Here is a 19495-nt window from a genome sequence, read left to right as displayed (position 1 = left end):
TCATATAGCACAACTTATTTAGCCATTCCCCAATTGATTGAGTCCAATATAAATATATTAAATTTAATTTAATTTTAAAAACCCCATAAACTTCACACAGAGTGAAAACTAGTGAAACACAATGAACAGATTCCTCCTTGGATATGGGAGAAAATACAAAAACTGTTTTTTGCAATGATAATACATTTGCAACCTGTTTAATTTCAGAAAGCAGCAAAATGAAGACTGCCCTAATTTTGCTCAGCCTTTTGGGAATAGCCTGTGCTTTCTCAGTAAGTCCCTTTCTTACTGTCTTAATTTATCCATTGCTGATAGAAAGAAAGACAGACAGACAGATAGATAGGTAGATAAATTGATCTACACATTTAATATTGATTTTTCCATTCCAGGTAAAAAACTTATACCGAAGGGTCAAATTAGAGGATTCTGAAGAAAATGCGGTAATTGATTATTTTTTACATTCTCTTTTCTTATATGCTACACAAATGGCAAGTCTCATTATAATGTGATCTTACTGGTGCAGTTATTCCCTCCAATGGTATCTATAGCAATCTGGCCATGCCTACCCATCATGAGGGACTCTTGTCTATGTCCTCCTATAAATCTGGCACAGGGAGGTCCATCCAACATACTGGAGCCTTTCTTAATTTCTTCTGACATTGAGGCTACCAGTAGAACACTATCATCCACCACTTGACTAGCCCATCTCCTATTTTGAGGGTACATTTCTTTGACAATGTCTTTTACCTGCATTCTTCTTCATGATTTCCTCCTTATGTGCCGCAGCCTGCTCACACTTCCAACTGCCCTCTAGGGATGTATATTTTTGGTTATTCAGAGGCTGCTGTGCCAAATGACTCATAACCATACATTGGTGGAATATTAGTATCAAAAAATGGGAATTTTTTCTGGGAAAAATTTGGAGTCTTTAAAGAAGCTTTGTTATTTCCAGAATGGAATCCAATCTACCTTCATTCTTCCATTTAATTTGGGGACCATTTCATTGATTTGTATAGGAAATATAAACATTTAATTTCATTTATTTTTTCCCTTAGGTCTTCAATCATAGACATCGATATTATATTTACAAATATTCTTACCTTTACCCACCTCTAAAACGAATTCCAGTTCAGGTAATTACTTCATTTAACTTTTTCCCCCCATTACAGATATTTTAAGATCAAAATGCTTAAATGACTGTTTGTAAGAATAGATCAAAAATTATTTTTAAGGCTTATTACTCAAAGAAATTCTGAAAACTTGCAGCATCCAATATGGCCTCAGCTTGTTTTGATATACAAAACTTTCACTGTCTCAACCCAGGGCGAATGATGACAGAGAATCTATTATTCTTTATAAACAAACCAAAGCAAGTGCCAACCACCTTTGGTGTTTTAAATGTTTCACTAAAGCACAAAGTGGGGTTGTGTTTTAAAGCAAGACCATCAATGCCACATCTAGAATTGAAAAGTAGTCTTCAACAAGTTAAATTCAACTGCTTTGACTGACTGCCTAATTAATGAATTGCCAGAAATTAGCCAATCTATACAGTAAATAGTAAGAATAATTTACATTAGCATAATATTTTACTATTACTATGGATTCTATGTCCCTTATTTCATTTGAACTTCACAACAGCCTTGTGAGGTAGGTAGAGCACATACCATTATTTCCACTTTACAGGTGAGGAGACTTCTACCTCAAAGTCTAGTGATCTTTTTACTATGCATGTGTGAAATGATCAGTATGATGAATTAGCAGGTCCTATCCCAGCTGATTCAGCAATGTCATAATTAGTATCAAAAATTCAGGCAAATTCACTTAAGAGTGAAGACAATTTGGATGTTAACTTTAAATCCCCAGAACCTAGTCAACAGGGGTGCAGAACCAGTAGACTTGAGGCCACATGTGGCTTCTAGGTCCTTGGTTCAGCCTTTTGACTGAGCCCAAGTTTTATAGAACAAATCCCTTTATTAAGGGGATTAGTTCCATGAAGTTTGGATTCAGTCAAAGGGGTGTACTTGAGGCCACAGGTTCCCCACCCCTAGCACATAGTAGGCTAGTACACATAGCACTAAGTGTGAAGCACTTAGTAAAAGTTTATTGAATTGAGTTGAGAAAAGTGGGGAAAGGTCAGTGGACAAAACCTTGTCAAGTCCATGGAAAGATCCAGGGAGCCTGATGCTCAAGGACTGCTCCAGGAAGCCTCAGAAGGAGACATAACATGGCAGCCCTGGAGAACTTCAAATTACATTTTCTAATTTGTTCATTAAAGTACATTGAAGATTGGCAATAGGGTAACTGTTTAGTGTACTATATTGACAAAAAGAAATGGGAAGAGAGGAACCTCTTATGAAGGGATAGGAAATCAGCATTGGAGGTAAGTTTCCATCTTTCCATAGAAATCTCTTCTATGGAAAGGATTTTTTTTTGGTCCAAACCTATGAAGTCATCGATATGTGGAACTTCTTATGTGGGAACTTCCTTTACTGATGCAAACCAGTAACTTACCTATACCTATAGCCTTAGAGAGTTATCTGGGGAGTTATATGGTTTTTCCCCCTACCAGATATGTCAGAGGCAGGATTCAAGCCCACATCTTCCTGATTTGAAGGCCCTATCCCGTATGCTACACTGCCTCTGTTCTATGGGGAGGGATATGTCCTTTAAAATTTGAAATAAAAAAGACACTTTTGTAAAGATGCTTGCCCTCTCCACAAAAAAGCAGTAATCTGAGATTTAACTCTTTTTAAGATTATAAGTTAATTTACATTCAGGGCATCAATTATATGCCACGGTTAATGTTCTGAGAATGACAGTCTTGGCATGATGGCTTGACATATTTCTTTGGTACATTTGTATTGAATAATTTGTAACTTTTGGTGTTAGAAAAGAAGCATCTTAATATATTGGTAGTGTTATTTAGCATTCTTTTTATTTAGGGCTGTTTTCTTTTTTCTGTTCTAATAAATGCAATCTCCTTATGGTGTAAATAAATGGGTAAATAATTCTAAGAATTCACAGTATGGAGATATAAGTAGAAACAATATGGATAACTAAGGGTTCTTAGGGTTATATTCTACCATAAAAATGTACATTGGAGAAATAAAGAAAGAAGGGGGAAAAGGAAGGAAGGGAGAGAGAGGGAGAGGGAAGGAAAGAAGGAAGGCAGGAAGAAAGAAAGAAAGAAAAGAAAGAAAGAATAGAAGGAAGGAAGGAGGGAAGGAAGAAAGGAAGGAAGGAGGGAAGGAAGAATGAATGGAAGGATGGATGGAATAAAGGAAGAACTCCTACAGAACTGAAGATGTCCAACATTTGGAAGGACATTAATAAGCTGAAGAGGATCTGGAGATGGAGAATCAGTATTCATGACTCAAATCCAAATGAAGATTAGTTGAAGGAACTGAAGTCATTTAGCTTGAAAAAAGATAAGATTTGGAGGTGAAGTTGGGGAGTGAGTGTGAGAGTTATCTTTAAGTACCTGAACTGAAGTCAGGTAGAAAGGGGGGTTAACTTTATTCTACTTTCCCCAGAGTACAGAACAAGTAGCAGCATAAATGGAAGTGGCCAAAAGGGAAACTTCCTGACAATGAGATATCTGGAAATAGGATAGGTTTTCTCTTGGGTTGACTCTCTTTCAGGAGCTGTTCTTCAAGTAAAGACCATGTGTTGAGTGTGTTTTCGAGGGATTCTTGCACCTACAGGATAGACTAGGTGGAATCTGAGGTTAATTCCAGTTCTGTGAGTTTGTAAAATATCACAAGTGATAAAGATATCTGATATTATTTCTACAAAATCATTCAAGTTTTTGCACTTTGTGGAGGTTTTTGTTGTTTTTGGCAATGGAAAGCAACATGGAAAATATAAAAAGACTAAATTCCCACTAGAACAGAAAGTGAATTTACGGGGAGAAAAGACTTATTAAATCTTTACTAAGTATCAAGAATAGTGCTAGGCACTGAAGATACCAATGGAAAAGCAACAAAGTGCCTGCTATCAAGAAACTCACATTCTAACAGAGGAAGGCAAAACATATAGGAAATCGTAGCTGCAGGTCAGATAGAAGAACACCATATCCCTGGGGTACAGTGGCAAAGCAGATGGAAATGAATCTTTTTTAATGCCATTTGCACTGATAAAAACACACCCATTTCTGATTGTGAGATGTTTAACAGTGCCAGAGACTTGAATGGTAAGAACTTTCTTTTTCCAGTTGTCAGGAGCTATGAAGGCAGCTGGGAAGGCAGGGTTTGCAGCTCATGTTGAAGCAATTGACATGAAGCAAATGACAATTTATTTCCTGAATGATGGCTTGGGGGTTGGTGGTCTGGGGGATGCTGCTTTTCCTAGGGCCCTTGAGCTTAGGATCCTGGGCTGTCTCCATCCAGAGAAGCATAATAAGTAGGTAAGTTGTGTTCCTATTTACAGTTTGATTCATGAGGCTCTTGTTTCAAAAAGTGTTAATTATAGTTATTGGTAAAGGAAAATATATTTATATATCAGAGATCATACATTTTATAAAAGAAAGCCAAGTTCAGAAAATATTTGTACAATTCACAGTTCTTTGAAATAGATGGCTAAACAGAAAAAGTACTATTCAATTGTATTTGTCAATTACCTTTTGTGCACCTAATACGCAAGCAGGGACTTTGGGAAAGTTCATAGAGCAAGGAATACAATCCCTGACCTCAAATTCTTCATACTTTCATTGAAAAAAAAAACAACTAGGCATACATTCATGAAAAAGATCAACCCAAAATGCACTAGAATAAGTGGTATGTATTTTAATACTAACCCAGATATAAAAAGCATTTAATAGTTTACAAAGCACTTGTATCACAATCACGCTAGGAGTTAGATACTATAAGTATTACTATTCCCATTTCACAGACGAAGAAACTGTTAAATGACTTACACAAGGTTAAATGGCTACTACGTGTTATAGCTATGACTCAAATTCAAGTCTCTCTGACTCCAAAAACAGTGGTCCCACTAAAGAGGGAAAGATCTAATTAAGGAAGACTTGGTGGAGGAGATAGAACTGAAGATGAGCCTCGAAGAATAGCAAAGTAGAGAGAAAAGTGTATTCTAGGCTTGGAGACCAGTAGAGGTGGGTAAGGAAAGTTAAGGACAACAAAAGATTGTTGTTATTGTTTAAAGTGTGGGGAAGCTAGGAGGCCCAGTGGATAGAGCACTGGCCCTCAAGTCAGGAGGACCTGAATTCAAATCTGGCTTCAGACACTTACTAGCTGTGTGACTGTGGGCAAGTCATTTAACCTTGATTATCTCAAAGAAAAAGTAAAAGGGGGAGTAAATAAGAAGTCATGGGGCTACCTCTTGGGCATGGATAAGGTGATTTTTTATGACAGAGAATATGCAGCTGCCCAATTCTTATTTTGCTTCTGTTTTCTTTTCTAAGAAGCATGATCTTTGCACTGAAAATAGAGCAAGAATCACTAGCAAGTACATGACAATTTCTAGGTACAAACAGGTAGGGGGTGACTTAGTAGTGACAAATATCAGGCAATACAAAGCTGCAGACTGGGTAGCTCCTTCCCTCAACACAGTTTGACAGGCAGATCTGGGAACCATGTGTCACCAAGTCAACCTAACTTTCAAAACCTTGATAGGCAAGACTATTGAATCTAATAAGACAAGATTCAACAGGGATCGATGCCCTACACCTGGGTTCAAAAAACAAACCTCTTAAGTATGGGATGGGAGAGGTGGTCAGAGGGCAGTTTCTCTAGGGTAAGAAAAAGCTCTAGGTGATTTTATGCATTGTAAATTCAATGAGAGCTAGCATTGTGAGATGTCTGCCCCCTTCCAAAAAAAGCCAATGTGGCCTTGGGCTCCATTTACAGAAGTCGGGCTTCCAAGAATAAAACCTGATTATTCTATTATGCTGTAACTGGGTCAGAAGTCATCATGTTCAATTCTGAGCCCCATAGTGGGCCAACTAGGTGGTACAGTGGATTAGGGCAGCAGCCTTGGAGTCAGGAGGACCCTAAGTCATCAGATACTGACTAGCTGTGTGACTTTGGGCAAGTTACTTAACCTCAATTGCCTCAAAAAAAAAGAAAGAAAGAAAAAGAAAAGAATGCGGCAAAAATAGAGTGTTGAGAGGAAGTCATTCGGGATCATAGAGGACCTTGCATTCATGTCATATGAGCATTAGTCGAAGGAAGGAGGCACATCTAGCCTGAAGAAGAGAAGATTCCTGAGGGATTCCTGAGGGACATGGCAGCTGTTTTCAAGTATTTGAAGGGCTGCTATGTGGAAGATGGGTTCGATTTGTTCATTTTGACCCCAGAATACAGAAATGGCGATAGTATGTGGAAATTGCAAAGAGGCAATTGCTTGATATCAATAAAACCATTACTAACAATTAGAACTGTACAAAAATGGAACATGTTACCTCAGGAGGTAAGGGATTTCTCCCTCACTGGCAATCATCGGGAAACTAGAAACCCAATTATTACTGAACTTCGTTAAAATAGCATTTTTTTAAAATATGGCCTTTTGTAGATGGCTACTAAATTCCTTCCTAACTCTAAAATTCTGTCATTCCATGATCCAGCAGCAAGAGAATCATACTTCTATGGTTACATTTTAAAAGAGCTAGCTCAAAACTAAATCATTATAACCAAAGCTTATATTTGCTGGATGTTTATAGGATCTCAATTCTTGCAACTTTTATTTCATTCAATACCTCTTTTGACAGGAAGAGAAGGAAAATCCATTTTGATCTATTTTTGGGAAAGCAGAAAATATTAAGTCTCTGATAATTAAAATTATTGTTACTATTTTTAAAGGGTAATGGCAATATTTTTCAATCAAATGAAAATTTTAAAATATACTAAAGATAATATATGATAACTGACTACAAACTCACAAGGTCATCATTAACCAGGAAATTCTTCATTACTCAGGAAACAGTTATCCCAATTTATATATTATATTTAAGGTTTTTCTTCTATTTTCTCCTGTTGTCTGTCTTTAAATGCCTTTTCACATGCTTACCATTAACAGGAAAGATTAGAGAGAACATAGAAAATATTGTGGCATATTGTATATTTTGATAGTACTTCTAGTAAAAAATTTGATGGGGAGGAAGTTGAAATTAATGGCTAAGACGAAGTTTGTGAATAACATTTTAACTATCTATAACATCCATTAATAAAGAAAAGTAAGAATTTGTAGTACTTAACATAATAATCACTACAAAATTATCAATTAGTGAAAATTATGATAATTTATGCTTGTTAAACCAATGTCAACAAGCTCTCCTCCCCCCAAGTTAAACTTTTTCTTGGATTACATAAAAACTAAAATTTTCTTGAATGATTTTAGTTTTCCAAGTGAATATGGTAATATTTGGGATTCTCTTAAATCCTACAATGTTCTATGGTTATAGCACTCAATTTAAAATTTTATTTTGATTGTCATTCTGTGTGTATATGGAGGGATTCTTTAAAGAAGAAAAACCACATACAAAGCTAATAAATTTGTTTCTCTACCACATGCTTGTGTATTTCCCTTTTAACAAGAAGTCAGAGGATTATAGAATTATAAAATGCCAGAGTTGAAGGAAGAAACTTACAGATGTTGAAATAGACATAGAAAGATTAGGTGACATGCAAATTGAATCAAGTTCTATTTTAAATGCTTTAAATATGATCATTACTTAAAACAACCCTGTAATTATAGTTAATTATGTTGCTATCTTATTTCCCTACTTGACTCCATGAATGGAAAAATGATATCTTACCTAAAATTTGTATCTTTGCAATCATTTATTAGAGTGCTTTGCACACAATAGGCACTTTATAAATGTTTGCTAAAATAATGATTCTTTTTGAATTGTGAAAAAAGATTTTATATTCCAAGCAACTCACTTCATGTTGATTTTTTTTAAAAGGCACATTAAAATAGGACTAACTCTAAGTTCTAATTCCAAGTCGGCCACAGGAAAGTTACTGTATTTCTGAGACTCAGTTCTCTTATCTGTAAAATGAGGGAGTTGGATTTGATGTTAAAACTCTGTAACAGTATATTCTAATTTTGGTTTACCATTATATTGACTTTAGATACAATCTAGTTTATACTTAACTATATAGCATGATATTTCTATGTGTTAGGTGCTATTTATGACCAGCTGCAGAGAACTCTGATTATCTTTTCATATATTTTAGCACAATGGTGATTCATCTGAGGAAGGTGATGGTGAAAGCTCAGAAGAGGAGGAAGAGGAAGAGGAAGAGGTGGGTAATTTCTGCGGTCAATGTCAAAACAAACAGAACAGCATGAAAATGAACAAGAAACTAGAGATGCCATACACAGCAAATGGCCGTGCCTTACTGCCTACTGCTTTCTATTTTGGGGAGCAGTGATGTTAGGTAACTCAATCCCAGTTTAGCTAAAAATTGAAACAATTTCCCAGACATTGCCATAACTTTCCAGTTAAAGTTACCTGGGATTTTTATACAAGCTTGGAAGTATTTCTACTTTTGAGTTAGGGTTAAAAGAATGATGAAAAAGCAACTGAAAGCCTATATTTAGATAACTAGGACATGATGATAGAGGTTGAGTAAATGATAATCCCAGTATTGTTGGAGTGGTAAATATAAGATGATTAAACTTTAAGATTCCAAAAAATTCTCCACCCATGATTGGGATATGGGATCTCAGAATATCAGGTATCTAGAGCTAGAAGGAGCCTCAAATGCTATCTTGTCCAACTCCCTCATTTTAGGGAAGAAATTTAACCCAGACTCTCTGACTCCACACCAGTGTGCTGGCCACCGTCCTATGTTGGAAGGCTACACCCACAGACTTCAAGCTCTGGGAGGTTATTATAATGGTGCGGGAAAATTGAGTGCCCTTCCGAAAGGAAGACTGAGACATTTTTCTAAGGGCCATCTTAGCTAAATATGGACAAGTTCATCACCCATAACCAATAGGCTAGGAATTTGATGATAAATTCTTTAGCAATGGACACTCCTTAAAGAAAAAATACAAATGGCCCTCAGTCCTCTGTGGCAGATTGACTATAAATGAACCAAAGGATGCTAAGAATCACAATGTCTTCTCTAACATTAACTTAGTTGTTGGTACTCAAAATGTAAGATATTTGCCAAATGATAAGAGAGGGGCATAGATCCAGAGGAAAGAAATCATACCAATCTTTACACACGTGCTATAAATAAAACTCAAAGACAGAAGGATGGGGCAGCTAAATTGAAGGTTGATTCACAGATTTACAGAAGGCAAAAAAGAGAGTTGATGGAGTTTATTTTATTATGTAGCCAAAGGAAAAAGTTATGTGTTGGGGGGGACGGTCATCTTGTATTGTACTGCTTACAGTATCTTCAAAAAGATCATTATGAAAATAAATGCAGCCCATCTATTAATATCTACAATATTGGAAGGTCTTACTTAGTAAGATCCTCCAAGTCAATCAATAAATGTTTAATTCTCAGTGACTTCAAAGTATAACACCACTAATTCTTCTTCCAATATCATCATAATATGATACCTTAAATGTGATACTACAGGTGGGAGGGGTCTAGTCACAAAATTGGTTACAAGTGCTACTATGGTGTCACACTTGGGGCCTCACACCTCTCAGCTTGGTTTGTAAGACACCCTGGGTTGAGTTTACTCTACCAAATTGTTTTCACATTAGCAGATTTAATCCAAGAGATAGATCACCCCCAAGTGGTTACATTCATACTCTCTAGGTCCTAGGGTAATTGTGTTGAGAAAAGATATATTTCCCCTACTTAACACTTCAGCTCTTGAGGCTTCAACCTTTATGTTTTCTCATACACATTCAACCACTCACAAGGCAATGTATCCACATTTTGTGTAATGTTTATACAACCAATCATTCAAAATAATGGCACTTTTAGATTTCAAAAGAATCATTTATTTAATAAGGCAATTATTTAATTATTTATCATTTAATAATTTTTAAATAATTAATAAATTATTTAATTTATTTAATAATGTTATAGATACTAATACATTAAACCAAATACATATAAAGATACATATAAAAAGATACATATAAAAGCTATAGTGAAGAATGTACATATATGTATGGGAACTTGGCAGGGAAACAAATAAAGGAAGAAAACTCACTTGGTTCGATTAAGTCCCAAGCCTGAGTGTTGATCCTAACCACTTTTCACCTGGAAAATACTTTTATAGGTTTTTTTCAATTAATCAACACTCTTGAAGGGGCATTTAGAAAAATGTTAGATCAAAATGTGAACCACAGCTCTCTTTACACCAAAGAACAGTAAGTATCATCAAACTGGTTATGTTTGGTCTCTACAGAGTAGACCAGATAGTTGTGCACTTACTCAGATGCTACACTGTCCAATCAGAATGGAGCTCCCAGGGACAGAATTAGGGTTTATTTACTCTTTAAGCCAGCATTTGTAAAAACCCCTTCTGCATTTCTTTCTCACGCCAGAGAGGGCAGCAAAGAGCAACAAACCCTTATGAAAGGCATTACCTTTCTTAAACTGTTGGTGACACTGAAGGGTAACAACTGGACCTGAACTCTTGGCCAATGAAATTAGTTCTCTCTGACCAATCAATAATTACCTCCTCTCCGCTGACTGTTTCTAATTGCTCTAACTCCAATAGAGCAAATTTCACCGCCCTCCATTCCCATCAGCTCCTCTTAGGTTCCTCCTCCTCTCCCGTTATGAAGCCCCTGGGACTTCTATCATGTTCAATAGTTAAATGAAAGTCTCCTGACTCTCAGTGACTTACCTTTTACTGTAAAAGAACTTAAATTTCTCCTATGAAATCAATAATCCCTTTTAACCATTTGCCAGTTTTCAAATATTTATATGATTTAACATTTTCTTAATTTTATCCTCCATAGTCATAAATATACATATGCAAATTAGCCATCACGCCACCATATTTTGAAGCTCTGAAGTCTTCACACAGGAGTCTTTGGTGCCCTTGAAACTGTGTTTCTTCACATTCACGTTTGTCTTGTGTTAAAAAAAAAAAGATTTCTCCTACTTTTTTACAATGCTAAATTGTCCCCACAGTTGTAAGACATTACTGAACCTTGTTGTTAAAGAAATCTGAATTCTCAAAACTATACTGCAGATCAGTTTCTCTCCAAAAATGTCCTAAATCCCATTTGGAAGCTGTATTTCCACATGCACATAATTTAAAAGTTTATATAAAACAAACTATTCATATTAAGTATCAAAATATTCATTGACCCTCTGGCAAAAAGTATAAATGTTTACACAAAATACTTTTTTGTCCTTTTCATTATTAGCTGCTTCTTTTTTCAAACAGCCTTAAAAAGACAGTGTACCCTACAAAAACAAAATTGGGAATGAATAAGGATTATTTTTAATTAGAAAATATGAATCAGAAATAAGAATTGATGGATGTTAAAAATTTATAGAATACACAAATGTCTTGTGATATACATCATGAATATTTTCTTCAGGAACAGAGTCGTGTATTTAAGCACTTTTTTTTTCCTTTTTTTATTTTTAGTTTACAATTTTGAGTTCCAGATTTTCTTCCCTCCCTCCCCCCTTCCCTCCCCTAGATGGCATGGAATCCCATATAGTTTCCACGTATAACTTCACATTGAATTAATTTATACACTAGTCAAGTTATGGAGGAGAACTGTGATCAATGAAATGAATCATGTGAGAGAAGAAACAAGACCAAAAAAATAACCTAACCAAAAACAAAAACAGAAGAGAGAAAAGGAAAAAAAATGGGGGGGGGGAATGCTATCATGAAGTGTGCCTCAATCTGCATTCATACTTCATAGTTCTTTCTCTGGATGTAGATAGTATTCTCCATCGTGAGTCCTTTGGAGTTGTCTTTGTACCTTGTGTTGCTGAGAAGAGTGAAGTCTGTCAGGGTTGGTCCTCACAGAATCCATATATCTGTGGTTGTGTATAATGTTCTCCTGGCTCTGCTCAGCTCACTCAGCATTATGTCGTGTGGGTTTTCCCAGGCTGTTATGAAGTCAGTATCATCCCCATTTCACAATAGTATTCCATTACCTTCATATACCACAGCTTGTTCAGCCATTCCCCAATTGATGGGCATCCCTTTGATTTCCAATTCTTAGGTACCACAAAAAGAGCCGCTATAAATATTTTTGTACATATGGGCCCTTTTCCCGCTTGTGTGATTTCTTTGGGATACAACCCTAGAAGTGGTATTGCTGGGTCAAAGGGTATGAACATTTTTATAGCCCTTTGGGCATAGTTCCAAATTACTCTCCAAAATGACTGGATCATCTCACAACTCCACCAGCAATGTAACAATGTTCCAATTTTCCCACATCCTCTCCAGAATTTATCGTTTTCCTGTTTTGTTATTTTAGCCAATCTGACAGGAGAGATGTGGTATCTAAGAGTTGTTTTGATTTGCATTTCTCTAATCAGTAGTGATTTAGAGCATTTTTTCATATGCCTATAGATATCTTTAATTTCTTCCTCTGAAAACTGCCTGTTCATATCCTTTGACCATTTCTCTATTGAGGAGTGGCTTGTATTCCTATATATTTGGCTCAGTTCCCTGTATATTTTAGAAATGAGGCCTTTATCAGATACACTAGTTGTAAAGATTTTCTCCCAATTTTCTGCCTAAGAAAGAGAGTTGTGGATCAGTGGAATAGGATAGGAACACAACATGGAGAAGTCAACAACTATAGCAATCTACTCTTTGATAAACCCAAAGAGGCCAGTTTCTGAGCTAATAATTCACTATTTCACAAAAACTGTTGGGAAAATTGGAAAATGGTAGGGCAGAAACTGGGCATAGACCAATATCTTACACCATACACCAAAATAAAGTCAAAATGGGTTCATGATTTAGGAGTAAAGGCTGATACTATAAGTAATTTGGGAGAGCAAGGAATAGTTTACTTATCAGATTTATGGAAAAGAAAAGAATTCATGACCCAACAGGAGATAGAGAGCATTACAAAATGCAAAATGGATAATTTTGATTATGTTAAATTGAAATGTTTTTGTATTTAAGCATTCTTTATAGACTACTTGGATATTGATCACTAAAAATATGGCTAAGCATTTGCTTTCATATAAAAAGTGCTGCAATAATTGTAAAAGCCACAATTGTTGTGATCTTTGGTTCTACCTCAAGGTTGGTATCTCCAGTACTATAATCACCTCCAAATTACCTAGATAAAAAAAAATATCGAATAGCAGGAAAAATGCCATCCACTCAAATCTGTAGTTTTTGTTGTGAATTTTATTCTACATTTAAATTCTTCCTAGTTGTATAATTACATCATTCCATAGATTCCATAATTCTTTCTATGACAAAGACCTGGCCATGTGACTGTACCTGTGAGATAAGTGTTTTCAAAAACTTAATGTCTTAGAAAAATGTAAGCTATGTTTCCTGGGGACTTATTTAAGTTAAAAATCACCTAAAGCCCCCTAAATGTGATATAGTCAGTTCATCTAGACCTAAATCACAGAGCCATCTACATGAAAGAACTTCCTTATCAATAGCAAATAGTAACCTAGAGTCCATGGGTTCCATGATATTTTATGCAATTTTCAACAAGAAATAAGAAAATAAATACATTGATTGAAGAGATACAATAGAAATCATTTAAACATTGCAGCAAGAGTGAATTGGATCCTCAGTTACTGGATGTATAAAATACAGGTATTTTCTGGAAAGAAACAGGTTTTGAGTTAAGTTTATAAAAGGAGAAGGGCTCAGTATAGCCAAGGGAGAGAGAAGGGTACTCCAAGTTGGGAGACAATATGAGTAAAAGAAGATAGATATAAAGCTCAGCTCTCTACTAGTTTGTGACAAAATTTGAAGCATAGTTTACTATTTATGGGCTAAAGTAAAATGTTTGTCATGTACTTTCCTACTAGGAGACTTCAAATGAAGAAGAAGAAGAAGAAGAAACAGAGTCTAATGGAAGTGAAGAATCTACCACTGTATCTGCTATTACACCTGGATATGGAGAGGACAATACCACTGCAAGTGTGGATGTGGGTTTAGCAGCACTTCAAATTCCAAAGAAGGTGATAATTGCATTTCACTCTAAGTTAACAATGACCTTGCTGTCCCTCTTCCATGAAATATTGCATTTCTTCTATTGTCTTTAGTTAAAAGATACATGAGCACTTCTAATGTATGCTTTGAATTAAGTGTGTATCCTAAAACCTCATTAGCTAGAATGCTTGAATAACTAGGTGACTGATGGTTCTAGTTAACTAAATAGTAGATTAGATTTGCGGTATCATCATTAGGGGCACTAACTGCAACAGTACTCTCCACACTTTCCCCATCCCATGTGATACTTTTCCATGTCCTATAAATCATAGTTAACTAATAAGTTTTAACCATAAAACCTCCTTTATTCAAACTCTTTCCTATATATATGTATATATATATGTACATATATATATATAGATAGATAGATAGATAGATAGATAGTTCATTTTCCTGCCTTATCGAGTAGTGCTTTTTGACCAAAATTGCACCTTTCTCAGTTGGACAATATTCTGATTACCACTGATTATTCAATACTAAAGTTATAAACATGAGATTATAGACGTAGAGCAAGAAGGTGTACTAGTGATCATTTAGACCAGATGAGGACATTAAGTCAGATGAAGGCTAAGTGATTTGCCCAATGTCACATTTGAACCCAGGTGTCCTGACTTTAAATTTATTTATTTTCAAAAATTTATTTTTTTAAATTTAATTATTATTTAGTTTAGCCTTTTATTACTCTATTCCTTTAGGAGATACACACACACATTAAGAAATAAAAAAGATACATAAAACACAATCCCTGCTCTTGAGGACATCATAATCTAATAGGTAAGATTAAAAGGGCACATAAATGTATTATAAGGCAGAGGCCCTGGGTTTGCATACTAGTTCTGCTTCTTAACAGCTCTTGGCCTCAGTTTCCTTATCTTTTAAATTAGGGACATTATATGATTTCTGTGATTATTTCTGGCTTTGGGGACCATGGGAGCCTTCATGAATAAGGTAACATTTAAACTGGATTTTGAAGGATACTATTGAATGGTAGAGACTGAGGAGAAGACATGACAGGAAATTATAAGCAGATCATAGCAGATAATTTTTCTGGAAGTTGTTTTTTATTTTTCAAAATCCATAATAACAGTTTGTTTCTTTCAGGTTTCTTTCTCCTTCAAGTAGAATACAGGAAGAAAAGTTAAGGATTTGATATATACATATATATATGTATATATATATGTGGATATATATATATATACAGATATATATATATGGAGAGAGAGTGTGTGCATATACATGTTTCTGAACATATACACATATATAGATGTAGATATAGATATAGATAATCCTAACTTTTGATTTCATTGAGTTAGGGAAGCATTTCTCAAACTTTTTGGTCTCAAGATTCCTTTGCACTCTTAAAAATTACTGAAGACTACAAAGTGCTTTTGTTTATGTGGCATATATCTAATTGATATTTACCACATTAGAAATTAAAAGGCGTAATGTTAAAAAGTTATTCATTCATTTAAAAATAATAATGAACATATTACACGTTAATATAAATAACATTTTTATTTTAAAATAATCATATTTTCCAAAACATTTTAATGAGAATAGTGGCATTGTTTTACTTTTTTTTTCCACATTTCTTTAATGTCTATTAATAGAAGACAGCTGGATTCTCACATCTGTTTCTGCATTCAATCTGTTGCAATGTATTGTTTTGGATTGAAGCATGTGAAGAAAACCAAGTACCCAAGGATATGTAATCAGAAAAGGAAGGAATTTTTTAATAGGGCAAATAATGTCTCAATATTATTGCAAAATTAGTTTTGACCTTGAAAACCCTTAAAACGTTGCAGGGAGACCCAGAAGTCTGCAGACCACACTTTAAGAACCACTGATGTAGGGAATTCCCAGTGAGTGTAGGGTAACTGCCAAGCAACTCATAGGGCTAAAGAATTGCTGGGAGCACTGAAAAGTTGTGACTTGGCCACAGTCACACAGTTAGTGTGTGTGTGTGTGTGTGTGTGTGTGTGTGTGTGTGTGTGTGAAACAGTCTTCCTAACTCTGAGGCCAGATCTCCTACTGACTCTCAAATAGGCTAGATATTTCAGTAGCCAGGCAGGCTGGCAAATAAGCATTTATTAAGTGCCTCCTGTGTGCCAGACACTGGGCTAGGGTCTGGGAATATAAAGAAAAGCAAAAACAGTCCTTTCCTTCAAGCAGCTTACATTATAATGGGTGAGGGGGATAACTTGCAAATGACTAAGTATACTGAAGCTACAGAATGCAGTAGGTAGAGCTTGAGTTGAGTTTTGAAGAAAACCAGAGAAGTATGGTGGTGGAGACGAAAAAGAAGAGAATTCCAGACAGGCATGGGACCATTGGAAGAATTGCAAAGAAATTGGTGTAGCTAGATCATAGCGGGAGAATTATGGAGGTGATGAAGGAGACTGGAAAATGAGGAAAGAGCAAAGTTATGAAGAGTTCCAAGTACCAAACAGCAGAATTTATATTTGATCTTAGAAGCAATAGGGAACGATTGGAGCTCATTGAACAGGGTGTGGTTATGAGGGGCAGCTAGGTGCTTCAGTGGACCTGGAGTCAGGAAGATATGAGTTCAAATCTGGCCTCAGACACTTACTAGCTGTGTGACCCTGGCCAAGTCATTTAACCCCAATTGCCTCCCAAAAAGAAATCATTATGGGAGCTTAGTGGATAAAACGCTACGACTGAGAATCTCTGGTATTGCTGCTCAATTCAAAAATCTATAAATATCATTCTAGAGAACAGAGTGTTGTAGTGGTGTAGCAAGGTGGTTCTGGAGTTAGGCAGATTTATATTCAAGGTCTGATCCTGTGATCTTCGGTAAGTCGTGTAACCTCTCAATGCCCTGAAGCAGCTCTAAGAAAGTAAGTTACAGACAGCTTTGGTGGAGGGAATTTCTTTATCAGGACCTCCTTATACTAAAGAAATGATAGATCTTGATTAAAATATCAACTTCCTTAACCACAGTAAATCAATTCACCTATCTAACTGTGAAAAAGGAAACTTTTCCTCAACCTCTATCACAGAAAAATTGAACTCCATCCTTCCAAGCTATGTCTCCATTCCTAAGATTTCAATTTAACACTCAATTAGAAGATTATTAAAAAAGTAAAATAGAGCTCCCTGACAGATACATGGACAGTATACTATGATTCCTATAAAATTCAGGATCCTAAATACCAAAAAAATGTTTCCTCAGTCTAAAAATGATCTTACCAAAGAGAAGCCCTGTTAGACGAACATTTCTTTTCCCTACTTGTTCTGAATCTTTATGAAAAGATCCACAGCAAGTCATGTGAAAGCTAAAGTTGACTAGTTCAAAATGAAGTTTGAAATGGTGTAGCCCACAAATAAGAGCACTGAAAAAACAGAAATGTTCTTAGTTGTTTTTAAATAGATATTTAATTGAATACTTTCAAAATTTTCATTATAGGAAGAAGAAAGTAAAAATAAGAACGTTACAAAAAAGGAAGAAAGTGATGAAGAAGAAGAGGAGGAAGAGGAAGAGGAAGAGAACGAAGAAAGTGAAGCTGAAGTAGATGAAAATAACGAAGGAGGCAATGGTACCAACCATGAAAATGCTGAAGGAGAAAATGGAAATGGGAACAGTGGGACAGAGGATGGAGAAGAGGAAGAGGAAGTAGAAAATGGCACTGAAGCCACGGAAAATGAAGAAGAGGCCAGCAACAGCACCGAAGCGACGACCTTTCTGAATGGCAGGTATGAGTCTACTACCCTTTCAAAAGGGGATAATGGAGTTACTCCCCTTCCATATGAGGAAAGCACCAGCAATCTTTATGATGGAGGATATGAAGAACCGATCACTAATGAATATGATAATGGCTATGAAGTCTATGAAAATGAGAATGCAGAACCACGTGGTGACAATTACAGAACATACGAGGATGAATACAGCTACTACAAAGGGCATGCGTACAATGGCTATGGAGGTCAAGATTACTACTATCACCAGTAAAGACAGAAGATGGAATCAAGTCATTCCTACTAATGGTTGACATGGCCATTGTTTTTTTTTTTTTTTACAAGTTGAACTCAGGAAGATGCAATATAAGAAATCCACAGTATATCATGGAGTGGTGCTGCTGCTTTAAAACTTTCTTTGGCCAATAGGTCAACTTTTCAAATTAGCTGAATTCCTAATATTTATCTGGGGGATGCTAATGAAAGCCTTAGCAAATCAGTACCACTTCTTAACTAGCAGGAGTGATCTTTGGGAATTATAACAAGCCTGAAGAATGTTTTGGGGCTGCTGCACCATACCTGTTTAAAAACAAACAAAAAAAAGGTTTTAATGGCTGGCATTATTATGAACTTCTAAAATGTGGTGTTGTTTCAGAATATGCCATCTCATGATACTGTGGACACTATACAACAGATACATAGACTTTTATAACGTTGCCTATCAAACACTGTTCAAGTGGATTATTGCCATGAGTCTTACTGTATACCTTTGTTTATATTCTATTGTTCCTATTAAAGTCAAATGTAACTCATAAAGCATGTTGGAATTTAAAAGAAATGTGGTTAACTTTTAATAATTAAACTTTTATTGTGCTTATGAGCCTGTTTGATGAGATTAATCCAGCTTCTAAGAGGAATCAATCAATTAAAAAGTATTTCACTGGGTACCTAATATCTACTAGGTACTGTGTGTTGGGGATATATAGATAGAAGAATGGGGAAGTTTTCTGAGTTCAGGGAGCTTCTTTTCTATTTCTATGGCATAATATGTTCAAAGATGACCAAATACAGGATACGTAGGTAAGGAACATTCAGTGATTTGGCCAAGAGTAACTAACAATTGGGAGACTGAGAAATAGTCTGTTGAGGAAGGTGGCACTTAAGGTCAGTCTTGAAGAGAGGCAGGGGTTCTAAGAACAGGAAATGAGGAGGGAGAATATTCTAAAACCAGGGAGAAATGTATAAAATGGCATTAAGGTAGGAGATAGAATGCTGATTGCCTGGAGCGGAGAATTCATAAAAAGGATGAATAGCCTTGAAATATAGATTGAAGGCATGTGGTAAAGGACTTTAAGTGCCAACAAGAAGAGTTTGTATTTTACCCAAGAGACAACAGAGAATAACAATGAACATGGAAGCTCCCATAATTGGTGATTTCGTTAGTATTGGCTGTCTTATTACTTGCAATGACCTCTGGGTATTTCTTACCGGTATTATCTACCTCCTGGTGCCAGGTGAGTGGACTCAATGTCTGGTCCCAGAAAGATAACTGTGGCCACAATGCTTCCTTGGTGTTGCCCCCATTTTGAATTCAGTACTTCTTTCTTGCTACTATGTGACCTTTCTTCTGTCACTCCTCCATTAAGCCAAAGCAATTTAAAAATTTATGGAGAAGTAATAAAAACAG

General features: G+C 35.8%; 1 protein-coding gene across 1 annotated transcript; it reads left to right on the top strand.

The window, feature by feature from the left end:
• The first annotated feature begins 212 nt into the window (after positions 1-212).
• Positions 213-18082, top strand: LOC118855497 (integrin binding sialoprotein). Its single transcript, XM_036765600.1, has 6 exons — positions 213-272; positions 390-440; positions 1056-1133; positions 8196-8264; positions 13932-14081; positions 17540-18082. The coding sequence occupies exons 1-6, from the start codon at positions 219-221 to the stop codon at positions 18080-18082; spliced, it is 945 nt and encodes a 314-aa protein (XP_036621495.1). The 5' UTR covers positions 213-218.
• The last annotated feature ends 1413 nt before the right edge of the window (positions 18083-19495 follow it).

The sequence above is a fragment of the Trichosurus vulpecula genome, chromosome 6 (genome assembly GCF_011100635.1).
Source record: "Trichosurus vulpecula isolate mTriVul1 chromosome 6, mTriVul1.pri, whole genome shotgun sequence".
In the NCBI taxonomy this organism is placed as follows: Eukaryota; Metazoa; Chordata; class Mammalia; order Diprotodontia; family Phalangeridae; genus Trichosurus; species Trichosurus vulpecula.
Note: the sequence above shows the minus strand (reverse complement) of the source record. Positions and strands in the feature narration are given on the sequence as shown.

What these genes read in the sequence shown, in the direction of transcription:
- LOC118855497 (XM_036765600.1), top strand. Translation starts at nt 219, where the DNA reads ATGAAGACTGCCCTAATTTTGCTCAGCCTTTTGGGAATAGCCTGTGCT. An exon ending in AGGATTCTGAAGAAAATGCG is followed by an intron (nt 441 to 1,055) that starts GTAATTGATTAT and finishes TTTTTCCCTTAG; the next exon opens with GTCTTCAATCATAGACATCG. An exon ending in AGGAAGAGGAAGAGGAAGAG is followed by an intron (nt 8,265 to 13,931) that starts GTGGGTAATTTC and finishes TCCTACTAGGAG; the next exon opens with ACTTCAAATGAAGAAGAAGA.